We start from the raw sequence: 13,792 nt of genomic DNA on the forward strand, positions 1-13,792 counted from the left end.
TGTGTGGCTGGATTGAAGAGGTTTTAGCAAACAGAACACAGCATTTTGTTCTCAATGGAGAGACGTCTACAGATATTAAAGTAACCTCTGGCGTGCCACAGGGGTGTGTTATGAGACCATTGCTTTTCACAATATATATAAATGTCCAAGTAGATAGTGTCGGAAGTTCCATGCGGCTTTTCGCAGATGATGCTGTAGTATACAGAGAAGATTTAAAATATGTAAATCATTATTCATGCCCCTCTATAATAAAATATTATGTTTACCTCCCCTAGACACTTAAGTGACTTTTTATTCGCAAAAATATTTTTCATTACATGCACTATTTATAAGGTGAAATTAAAATGATTCCGTTTGGTTGCGTTTTTTGAGCACATATGCAACGTAGCATGATGTCCATGAGGGTATATAAGCACCAATACTTAGGCAAGAGATTAGCACAGTATTCATGTCTTTTTCAGGTGAATTTGCAGTAAATACAGAAACAAGAGCTATCATGACGTTATCAGGAGCTTCCAAATAGGGCCAGAGTGCTGATGTTCTTTTCTTGGTTGCCAAAGGCAAACAGCGGTAGACGTCCATTAGAGGATGAAGAATGTGTATGGGACAGCATATCTGTCAGAAACCACCGCTGTGGAATGGTGTGACACCTGCTGCGCTGATCACTGTTCGACAAAGGACGCCAGTTGGCCTGGGACGCCAGCCCCGTCCAGTCAACTCAAGGGCGAGCCAGACGAGCACCCGCCCTGCAGTCCTGAACTCACACTGTGTGACTGCCACGCCTTTGGTCGTTTAGTAAAGGCCTTAAAGGTTCGCTGATTCCTTTCGAGAGAGGCTGTACACTTGGCAGTTACCGACTTATTCACACAGCAGGACACGATGTTTTACCAAATGGATATTCTTAGCCTGGTGCAAAGGCTGGATGATTGCCTGAATGACCATGGCACTTTTGCCTGACTGCCAGACTGATTATGGACTGTTTCCCTTCTAATGGAAACTTTTTGATTGCCCCTTACATCAACACAGTACTTTTAAAATGCCAGTATTGTTGACAAATTATCTGGTGCTGATCATTATTTCTCAACTTCTCTGTATACAATAGCAAGAAACATGAGAATATGTAACCAGCTGTGCTTCTTACTGCAGGTCGGTTATTGGGAGCCCTCATCACCTGTTGACTAATGGCGTGGTGGCCGTGGTTGTTGGTGCAGTTGGTGGTGTGGTGCTGCACTGGCTTGGTGGCTGTGCTGTGGTGGAAGTGGGCCACCAGGCCCCACATCGACGCTCCCGGGCCACCCACACTGCCCATCATTGGGAACATTCTGGACTTCCTTGAAATGCCAGTGACCACCCATAAGGTGTTTGACCTGCATCACCAGTATGGGAACTTGGTGAGGTGAGTTTATGGCATCTGGTGGGAGAATGATCGGCCACAACAAAACATATGGACTGAAATGTTATATCTAATCTCTGGAAATCAGTTATATAATTTTGGATGATGTGATACTTTTGCATAACTTGAGGCAATGAAGTCAACAATGATTCTTTTGAAACCTATAAACTGAAACTGAAGGTGAATGATACTGAAGTGGTGCAAAGTGGAGTAGCTCTCAAGGTTCTGTTCTGATACATCTCTTTTATTAACAACCCTAACATGTAGTCCTAAAGGTTTGATGATCTTCAAAAAACAGAGGCCCACCTGAGTGGATTTGTATTGGGGACAAAGACACAGTTTTACAAATAGGGGCATTTTATTTACAAATAACAGTAAAAAATCAAATGTCCCATTGTTTACACAAAAGAGAAGGTAATTATACGCATGTAAAGCGACATTTTTGTATATAAATAACCACAAAAACTCGATTTCCTCACTCATCCTACCTATGAGCGCAAACTGACAAGTAGATGAAATTGTTCTTTCAGTTACTTTCGATGTAAAGCCATATTAAGGGTAAAAATTCCAGTTCATGATACTCATTATCACTATATTTAAGCTTCTTCATTCCTTTGTGTCTCAAGTTAATAGTTCCATGTTCAAGAAACTGAAAATCACAACCAGTAATTTATTTATTATAACAGTTTGTTATATTTCTCTTAAATTATTTATGAAGTTCAATACAAATATTTTTCCCATATCTAGTTTTTAAATATTCACAACCCATAACCTAATAGAATTTGTTACTTCTAGCTGACTAATGTTCTTAAACAAATTACAATTGCTTACATTATTAAGCTTCTTCAGTAGAGTATCCGTTTATTTATTAAGCTTCTTCAGTAGAGTATCCGTTTATTTACATGAAAATTTAATATGTTTATCAACTTTTATCTTATAAATATGACTAATGTGTGGACCCATTTAAATTTCACGTTTTTGTTGAGGGAAATAATAAACCGAGAGAGAGACAAGTTGAATGTAATATTTGCAGAGACTATTTTAAACCATATTTAATTATAGAACATTTGATAACGACCATACTGACAGTAATGATGTATTTAAGCAAATTTATAGAGAAGAACAATATAAAAAGAGTTGATAGTTATGAGGAAAGTGATATAAAAATATAGGAAGAAATAGGGAAATGAGATTTTCTCTTTTTTATGACTGTCAAAGAAATAGCGAAGTGTAATTTGCCATATGGTATGTATTTATTTTACTGTTCAATACATATCTTTTATCATCTTGAGGACTGTACACTTTCTTGTTTACCCTAAATGTGTAGAGTTCATGTTTTTCACTTCAAATCATTTTCATTGTTCTGTATTGTTCTACACTGTTAAATAAACAATCTTTACACTCTTCTAAACTTATTCTGTTTTTAATAACATATTTCTTAACACCTATAGATTTATTCACTATTTTATAACCAACTTTATATGCGTTTATCTATGGTCTCAGACTGCAGAATCCTTCCATTATTTTTCCACTACATTTATTTGTCACTTTTCCTAAAACTTCTTGCCATACTGGGTAGCTGTGCAGTCTAGGGCGTCTTGCCGTGGTTCATGCAGCTCCCTCTGTTAGAGGTTTGAATCCTCCCTCAGGCATGGTTGTGTTTGTTGTCCTTACTGTAAGTTAGTTTAAGTTACTTTAAATAGTGTGTAAGCTTAGGGACTGATGACCTCAGCAGTTTGGTCCTCTAAGATCTTACAAAAATTCCCAAATTTCCGATTTTCCTAAAACTTTTTTGTTTACTTGTAGAATACCACAAATATTATCTGTTGGGTAATACTTGCATCAAAGTAATTAATCATCGACTTTGTATTTTCATATAAATGTTTAGTCTGTATATAGTAAATGTAACTGGCTGTATCTTGGTAAGGCAGTTGAATACTTTAAATACGAAAATTTTAGTTAGGCTTTACTGTGACTGTTATTGACATTAAATGAAACAACAAGTTTACTGTTATCAGTCACTGTTTATTTATCTCCACAAAGCACTTTAAAGGTTTAAATCTGCATCATCAGGTAGATTTACATCTGTTAATATGACATGTGTGTGTTTTGTGTCACAAATTTTTGGAGTAACTTGTGGCATTGTGTAGTGAGAGAAACAAAACAATATTTCAGACCATGGTTTTCGGTTTCTTTTGACAAGAAACTAAATGTTATATCTAATGGTCAAAATAAAGTGAGGGAAATAGAGGTCCTCCAGTCGTCACAGGTTCCTTTCACTGCCATAACATATCACATTCATACTATCATATTTTGTAAACAATTATGGCATCAGGAAAATATTAGTTGCAAGGATCATATTGCAGAAGAGAAACATTATCACAGAGTACATAGAATAATCATAGTAACAACATTATTACAGAATATATTTTAATTGATTTGGGAGATCTTTGTTTTGAGGTATTGAATATGTACATTGGAATAAATATTTCAGGTTGTATATAAATCTGGTTTGGTCTAGTTAATGTAGCTTTAACTTCATACTCGTTTATATAATAATGTGATATGTTGCAATCTTAAGGTACAATAAGTATGTTGACTACAGTGGTAAAACTATATACAAATAACAATTCTGTTTGAGATTCACAGACTGATATAAAAGGCTGGATGCAGAGTGAGAGGAAGTGAAAGAAAAAGTGAGAGAGAAAGGGTGGAAGAAGTGATTGGATGAGAGAGAACTTTCCAAAGCTGGGGTTCTTAGGATTATATCTGTTTTATGTAGTAATTGTCTAAAGGTTGTGGTAATACATTGGTTAATGCTTTAAAATATGCAGATGGATGTACAGTTCCTGCCATTAGATGATGTACTTATAATTTCCAGCTGGCGGGGGTACAAGTTGTTGGTGCAATAAGTAAATAAGATTAACCCCTCGTACATTTCAGGGATATCACGGTAACATAACTATTCATTGATAATATGAATGTGTCTGTGTGTTTGTGTGTGCATGTGTTTGTGTATGTGTGTGTGTGTATCTGTGTGAATTGCAAATTTAACAACATAGGCAGTTGCTAAAGCAGGGAGAGTACTATAGTAAATATTATCATTTTTGCTATTTAAGGCGAGTTCATATGACAATATAAATCTTTTACAAATTGCCATTAGAATAGAGAATAGCAGACAACAGTTTGAAATCTGTCAGAAGCCTACCACAACACATACAATCCTCTGACTAGGTAACATTTCATATTAGAATGCCAATGCCTACAAACAAAAAGGCATAAACATTTTTACCAGAGAAAACAAGACTAAACAGAATTTATCCCACAACATCAGCACATGAAACCCACTTCACTACACAGGTGTGTACAAAATAGAATACTTGGACTGTAACTGCTTCTTCATGAGCCAGACAGGCAGATCACTTGAAATTAGATTCAAAGAACAAATTGCAGCACTAAAAAACAAAAAATACCACACATTAGCAGTAGCTACCCACCTGCATGAAACAAAACACCATGTTAACAAAACAAGTATGAACATCCTACATATACAACCTAAAGGCAAAAAAGTAGACATCCTCAAAACACTCCAAACATACAAACACAAAACAAAAAACGTGAATCCATCTTTAATGACAAAAATGACAACATTTACAACAGTATCATCTCTATTTTCAGCAACTGTCTATGTTATTAAATATGCAATGCAGACACACACCCACACACACACACACACACACACACACACACACACACACACACACACACACACACACACACACACACACACACACACAGACAGACAGACAGCCATACACACACATTAATATTTACCATAAATATTTAGTTATGTTACCATGAGATCTCGACAAAGTACAAGGGATTGACCTCATTTACGAATAAATCATCATATCAACAGCTTCTACTCCCTGGCAGTTTGAAACAAAAGCCGGCCGGTGTGGCCGTGCGGTTCTAAGCGCTTCAGTATGGAACCGCATGACTGCTACGGTCGCAGGTTCGAATCCTGCCTTGGGCATGGATGTGTGTGATGTCCTTAGGTTAGTTAAGTTTAAGTAGTTCTAAGTTCTAGGGGACCGATGACCTCAGTAGTTAAGTCGCATAGTGCTCAGAGCCATTTTTTTGAAACAAAATGTTCATTAACTAGTGGCACCAACTGTACACCCATCTGCGTATTTTAAAGCATAACCAATGAATTGCTCCAACCTTTAGGCAGTTATTACATGGAACAGGTATAATCCTAAGAAGCCCTGCTTTGGAAAGTTTGCTGTCATCCAATCACTCCGTCCACCCCCTGTCTCTCTCCAACTTTCTCTTTCTCTTCCCCTCGCTCTGCAAGTAGCCTTTTATTTCTGTGTATGAATCGCAAACAGAATTGTTATATGTGTGTAATTGCCGGCCAAAGTGGCCGTGCGGTTAAAGGCGCTACAGTCTGGAACCGCAAGGCCGCTACGGTCGCAGGTTCGAATCCTGCCTCGGGCATGGATGTTTGTGATGTCCTTAGGTTAGTTAGGTTTAACTAGTTCTAAGTTCTAGGGGACTAATGACCTCAGCAGTTGAGTCCCATAGTGCTCAGAGCCATTTTTTTGTGTGTAATTTTATGACTGTAGCCAATATAATTATTGTACCTAAGGGTTGCAGCATGTCACCTTATTGCATAAATAGTATGAAGTTTCAGCCATATTAACTTGACAGAATCGGATTTATACCCATACTGAAATACTTATTCCAACCCACATATTAAACATGCACCTGATGATTGAGGTTTAAACCTTTGACACATACCATAGAGATAAATAAACAATGACTGGTAACAATTCAATACTTCCACCATACTTAAGTTTCATTAATATGTAGTGAAAATCGTACACCAGTTCTTTAGATAGATTGGGCATTCTCATGCCAACATCGATTGGTTTATTAAATTGATTTTTATGTTATTCATATGAATAGCAGCAAGATTTTCAGTACATATTGTTCTTCCCTTAAGGTTTGCTTTATTACATTTTTCTCTATCTGACAATAATATTATATCCACTTTGTTTCTTATAGTTTCCATTGCCTTACTGAATACTGAACTATTCATTACCTTGTAGAAATCTTTTGCAAAGTCGTTCTTTGATTGCATCGCCATTTGAGGATTCTAATCTAAATTTTTCTTCAACTAATCAGATTGTTTAAATTTTAAAACTCTGTATTTTTGTTAGCTTTATGACTTGATACAAGTATTTCTGTAGTGAACTACATAATTGTATTTAACATTTTAAGTATTCAATGACTTACTTTCCTATGTCCCTTGTCCAATTTTATTTTCAGGAACGAGTGGTGATCTGTATGCAAATCATGTAATTCTTTTGTATATTTCAGATGCACTTACGATGTATATATAATTTTAGCAATGTTGGTATTTCACTCATTTTTGTACAATCAAACATTGTTTGTTTCATCCCGTTCAAGTCCAAAATGCGTAAAATATGGACTCATAGCATAACCATACAAGTTGTATGCATCCAATTAGATAATTTGATATGTTTTTATCATCAAAATCTTTCTTATATTTATCACTTGCTGTGACGTATCATTTACAACACAGATACACCTCTTATTCCTTTTTCTATCATTAAAATCGTATCATAACTGTGTAATAATTTAAGTTGTTGTTTAGTCATTTGTAACTGTGCATCCCATGATAATCAAGGTACAGTAAAACACCAAGAAGGATCTAAATCATAACCTTTAATACAAGTTTTTCTGAAATTTTCAAATACATCGCGAATAATAAAACTTCATTTTCTAGATACAGATCGTGGTATTCACCAAGATCTTTAATATTAAACTTTTTCCACACTAATTGGGCATGATTACAGTCTTTATGTCACACTATTTCAGTATACTGTAAAATTCTCCTTTTGGTGGAAGAAGCTCCTCTACAACTTTTTTCCAAGAATCCATTTAATCATTTGGATACACAGCTTTTCTGATCACTATATTGAATAAATCTCAGTGAAAAAGTATCTGATGTTTTTCATTTGATCTCTCTTCAAAGGTTTAAGTGAAGAAGCGATGAACCTAAATATGTCAATAAATCTGATCTTAAAATTTCTGTGTTCTTCTCAAAACTATTGTATCTATCCTCATTGTTTGGTATTTAATCCTTGTCTTTATCATCATAACCAAGTTCTTTCACAAACGAACAAGAATCATATCCTGATAAATTATATACACAAATTGGTACAAAACTCAGATGTTCTAACTGTAACTTGCAATTACTACATAATGGACTTTTGTATTTTCCAGATAAGTGATGATGGTGACAAACTTTCTTTATTATATCTTGTATAATGATAAGTACAAAATCTACAAGTTTGCGATCTTTCACATGTTGATTATTCCTCAGGAGTTAGTGGTCGCATTTCTTCAATTTCAAAAGAATTTCCTCCAATTTCATCAACCTCTTTTTTATACATTCAGTAATTTTTTCTCACAGTTTGATCATGAGTATACAATGGGATTCTTATAATGTCCATTAATGTATTTGATATAGTAACAAAATCCTCTGTGTTCATGTTTTTGATATTTCATTGTATGTGAATATTCTGTATTTGGTTGACAGTTGTCCATCTTTTAATATACTCTCAAAATCTGTACAAATAACAAATGGGACTTTCTGCGTATTTCAATAATTTTCGAAAGTCACATGTGACTGTTTCTGTGGTAATGGTTTGTTAAGTAAGTAATTTGGTGTGTGACTATCTAATATTTCCTTACTATTTAAGTGGAGTATACACATATCACAAATATATTTTGATTCTCTATGTTTTGACATTTGAGCTGAAAAGAGTCCAGAAAAACTTTCAACAATGAAGTGAGTTTCCATTGTTTTTAAAATGTAATAAATTTACATGTTTTTCTTTCTTGCTTTTCGTATTTTCAATGGATACATTTCTTATTTGTCATCAAATAAATAAACATTAATACATACATTAACATGTTATCAACCACCGCAGGAAAGTCAAAATTTTCTAGTTTCTGATCAACACCATGACTAACGTTTTTATATTTTTTAACCCTTTGTGGTTCTTTATCCACATGATATAATGCAGATTTTAAAAACAACAAAAATTTTTCACCATCACGTTTTACATTAACACAAACTTGTTTTTCATTTACTTTTTCTTGTGATTTGATGCAAGATGATGCTGTCAATGGCATATATCTGTTGAATGCTAACTGAAGGCCAATAGCTCTATTTAATGTCCATCCCAATCCTTATGCTTGAAAATTAGATAATTTTGTTAAAATAACTTGGTTTTCAGTCTAAAAGTTTTCAATCAAATCCTTCTCTGTAGCAATAGTATAAGTTTATGTTTGTTGTCCTAATTTCTGAACTTTTTCATTTGTCTGCAATCGGTACTCACAAAAGAAATAAAAATTTATTTTCGAAGCATTAAATAGTTTTATATTTTCCTTAACTATTATCATATTTTTGTGGTTTGACCACATTAAACAAATGATTAGGCTCAATTGATGTTATATATTTTACAAGTTATAGTTTACAACATTGCAATGTGTTTTAAAATGTTGAATCAGCTAGGTAATCTTTAATTGTTTTTCTGTCTCTTTCCTCTCAAATATGGAATTATAAAACTGAAATATTCCTTTCAGATGTTTATATTCTTTATTTAGAAAAAATTCATCATTTCCTGTCTTATGAAACGGTAGTAGTGTCCAAGGGTCTTTTGAATATAAGAATGTCTTTTAATAATATAATAAAATCAGATTTTCTAAATTTATGATATCCCCACAAATTATTCCTTCAACAACAGTCATGAAGGTGAGCAACTGCGAATTGCTCTACTTATTAGAGATAAGAAAACATTAGAGTTTGGAAAATGGCTTCCGTTTTCATTTAATTTTACTCTTATTCATCCATAAATGTTCAGCATGTCTTCTACTTGTCAAATCTTGCATTTACTTGAGAGCTACTCCTAGGATGTGGGAGTTAAATGAAGAAAAGTAACCTCTTTAAATTCTTCATAACTGATACATTTGTAATTGTATTATGATAATCATCAATTTTCAGGAATAACAGTATTTCAGAATGCTCCTCACATGGAATTTGTTTTAAATGTTTGTTATAAAATTCAGATGTAATATTTTTCCTACATACAAAAAAACACTTAAATACATTTATTTCTTTGATAGTTTCTAATACATTTTTTTTCACATATGTGAATATTTATTCTTTATATATTAATGTGAGTGAATGTTATCAATTGACTTTTCCCTTTCACAAATATTACACTTCTTGGATATATACACTTCCATGTATTGAGATAATTTTTATGAGTTTGGTTAAAATTACTATTTAATAAATACAATGGAGATGTATAAGTTATTACAATTGGTAAAGAAAAATGCAGAAAGATATAAAGTAAAAAATGATCATTCTGTTATCAAGGAAACAAAAATTAAGGAACATTTTGAGAAAGAAATTAGAAAAATTAAAGATGAATGTATAACAATTACTCATTAAGAGAATATGTTCTCATATGAGAAACATATTAAATATTGGGCAAAGAAACAGCAAAATTATAGTCACCATAGCTAAACTTTTTATGATTTAGAATGCTCTTTTACAGCGATTTTAATACAAGAGATAGTAGAAGATTTAGAAACAGGATTTAATTTTTATGGACAACCAAGTAGTACTTGAAGAATTAACTTTATTCCACAATATAAAGAAAATTTCATTTTAATAAATGAGCCATCCTTCATGTTGCTGTGGACTAGATCACTGTATAGATAAAATATTTACAATCGCAATTTTATTTCTATCACAAGCATTTCTTCCCCATGAACCATGGACCTTGCCATTGGTGGGGAGGCTTGCGTGCCTTAGTGATACAGATGGCCGTACCGTAGGTGCAACCACAAAGGGGGGGTATCTGTCGAGAGGCCAGACAAATGTGTGGTTCCTGAAGAGAGGCAGCAGGCTTTTCAGTAGTTGCAGGGGCAACAGTCTGGATGATTGACTGACCTGGCCTTGCAACATTAACCAAAACGGCCTTGCTGTGCTGGTACTGCGAACGGCTGAAAGCAAGGGGAAACTACAGCCGTTATTTTTTCTGAGGGCATGCAGCTGTATGATGAGATGTATGACGAGATAAAAGAAATTATTCAGATAGTGAAGGGAGACGAAAATTTAATAGTCATGGGTGACTGGAATCCGTCAGTAGGAAAAGGGAGAGAAGGAAACGTAGTAGGTGAACATGGATTGGGGCTAAGAAATGAAAGAGGAAGCCATCTGGTAGAATTTTGCACAGAGCATAACTTAATCATAGCTAACACTTGGTTCAAGAATCATCAAAGAAGATTGTATACGTGGAAGAATCCTGGAGAAACTAGAAGGTATCAGATAGATTGTATAATGGTAAGACAGAGACTTAGGAACCAGAATTTAAATTGTAAAACATTTCCAGGGGCAGATGTGGATTCTGACCACAATCTATTGGTTATGAACTGTTGATTAAAACTGAAGAAACTGCAAAAAGGTGCGAATTTAAGGAGATGGGACCTGGATAAACTGAAAGAACCAGAGGTTGTACAGAGTTTCAGGGAGAGCATAAGGAAACAATTGACAGGAATGGGGGAAAGAAGTACAGCAGAAGACGAATGGGTAGCTCTGAGAGATGAAGTAGTGAAGGCAGCAGAGGATCAAGTAGGTAAAAAGACGAGGGCTAGTAGAACTCCTTGGGTAACAGACGAAATATTGAACTTAATTGACGAAAGGAGAAAATATAAAAATGCAGTAAATGAAGCAGGCAAAAAGGAGTATAGACGACTCAAAAATGTGATCGACAGGAAGTGCAAAATGGTTAAGCAGGGATGGCTAGAGGACAAATGTAAGGATGTAGAGGCTTATCTCACTAGGGGTAAGATAGATACTGCCTACAGGAAAATTAGAGAGACCTTTCGAGAAAAGAGAGCCACTTGTATGAATATCAAGAGCTCAGATGGAAACCCAGATCTAAGCAAAGAAGGGAAAACAAAAAGGTGGAAGGAGTATATAGAGGGTCTATACAAGGGCGATGTACTTGAGGACAATATTATGGAAATGGAAGAGGATGTAGATGTAGATGAAATGGGAGATACTGAAAGACCTGAGTCGAAACAAGGCTCCGGGAGTAGACAACATTCCATTAGAATTACTGACGGCCTTGGGAGAGCCATTCCTGACAAAACTCTACCCTCAGACTTCAAGACGAATATAATAATTCCCATCTCAAAGAAAGCAGGTGTTGACAGATGTGAAAATTACCGAACTAACAGTTTAATAAGTCACAGCTGCAAAATACTAACGCGAATTCTTTACAGACGAATGGAAAAACTGGTAGAAGCCGACCTCGGGGAAGATCAGTTTGGATTCCGCAGAAATGTTGGAACATGTGAGGCAATACTGACCTTCCGATTTATCATAGAAGAAAGATTAAGGAAAGGCAAACCTACGTTTCTAGCATTTGTAGATTTAGAGAAAGATTTTCACAATGTTTATTGTAATACTCTCTTTCAAATTCTAAAGGTGGCAGTGGTAAAATATAGGGAGCGAAAGGCTACTTACAATTTGTGCAGAAACCAGTTGGCAGTTATAAGAGTCAAGGGGCATGAAAGGGAAGCAGTGGTTGGGAATGGAGTGAGACAAAGTTGCAGACTCTCCCCGATGTTATTCAATCTGTATATTGAGCAAGCAGTAAAGGAAACAAAAGAAAAATTTGGAGTAGGTATTAAAATCCAGGGAGAAGAAATAAAAACTTTGAGGTTCGCCGATGACATTGTAATCCGTTCAGAGACAGCAAAGGACTTGGAAGAGCTGTTGAACGGAATGGACAGTGTCTTGAAAGGAGGATATAAGATGAACATCAACAAAAGCAAAACGAGGATAATGGAATGTGGTACAATTAAGTGAGGTGATGCTGAGGGAATTAGATTAGGAAATGAGACACTTAAAGTAGTAAAGGAGTTTTGCTATTTGGGGAGCAAAATAACTGATGGTGGTCGAAGTAGAGAAGATATAAAATGTAGACTGACAATGGGAAGGAAAGCGTTTCTGAAGAAGAGAAATATGTTAACATCGAGAATAGATTTAAGTGTCAGGAATTCGTTTCTGAAAGTATTTGAATGGAGTGTAGCCATGTATGGAAGTGAAACATGGACGATAAATAGTTTGGACAAGAAGAGAATAGAAGCTTTCGAAATGTGGTGCTACAGAAGAATGCTGAAGATTAGATGGGTAGCTCACATAACTAATGATGAAGTATCGAAAAGAATTGGGGAGAAGAGGAGTTTGTGGTATAACTTGACAGGGAGAAGGGACCGGTTGGTAGGAGATGCTCTGAGGCATCAAGGGATCACAAATTTAGCATTGGAGGGCAGCTTGGAGGGTAAAAATCGTAGAGGGAGACCAAGAGATGAATACACTATGCAGATTCAGAAAGATGTAAGTTGCAGTAAGTACTGGCAGATGAAGAAGCTTGCACTGGATAGGGTAGCATGGAGAGGTGCATCAAACCAGTCTCAGGACCGAAGACCACAACAACAACAACAACAGCATTTCTACTATGCTCTCCTATCTTATTTTGAAACGTTTGCATAATAAGCATTTAGATAGTGTCAGAAGTTCCATGCAGCTTAACATGGATGATGCTGTAGTATACAGAGAAGTTGCAGCATTAGAAAATTGCAGGGAATAGCAGGAAGATCTGCAGCGGATAGGCACTTGATGCAAGGAGTGACAACTGACCCTTAACATAGAGAAATATGATGTATTGCAAATACATAGAAAGAAGGACCCTTTATTGTATGATTATATGATAGCGGAACACTGGTAGCAGTTACTTCTGTAAAATATCTGAGAGTATGCATACAGAACGATTTGAAGTGGAATGATCATATAAAATTAATTGTTGGTCAGGCAGGTGCCAGGTTGCAATTCATTGGGAGAGTCCTTAGAAAATGTAGTCCATCGACAAAGGAGGTGGCTTACAAAACACTCATTCGACCTATACTTGAGTATTGCTCATCAGTGTGAGATCTGTACCAGGTCAGGTTGACAGAGAAGATGGAGAGGGTCCAAAGAGGAGCGGCGCGTTTCGTCACAGGGTTATTTGGTAAGCATGATAGCGTTATGGGGATGTTTAGCAAACTCAAGTGGCAGACTCTGCAAGAGAGTTGCTCTGCATCGCGGTGTAGCTTGTTGTCCAGGTTTCGGGAGGGTGCATTTCTGGATGCGGTATCGAATATATTGCTTCCCCCTACTTATACCTCCCGAGGAGATCATGAATGTAAAGTTAGAGGTATTCGAGCGTGCAAGGAGTCTTTCTG

General features: G+C 35.6%; 1 protein-coding gene across 1 annotated transcript in view; it reads left to right on the plus strand.

Moving 5' to 3' along the window:
• Positions 1-1,152: 1,152 nt before the first annotated feature.
• Positions 1,153-13,792, plus strand: part of LOC124550744 (cytochrome P450 4C1-like) — a 140,788-nt gene continuing 128,148 nt past the window's right edge. Inside the window, exon 1 of the mRNA XM_047125467.1 lies at positions 1,153-1,396. Within this exon, the coding sequence (XP_046981423.1) occupies positions 1,182-1,396 (215 nt within the window). The 5' untranslated portion in view covers positions 1,153-1,181. The remainder of the gene's footprint in view (positions 1,397-13,792) is intronic.

This window comes from Schistocerca americana, chromosome 9 (assembly GCF_021461395.2).
Source record: "Schistocerca americana isolate TAMUIC-IGC-003095 chromosome 9, iqSchAmer2.1, whole genome shotgun sequence".
Taxonomy (NCBI): Eukaryota; Metazoa; Arthropoda; class Insecta; order Orthoptera; family Acrididae; genus Schistocerca; species Schistocerca americana.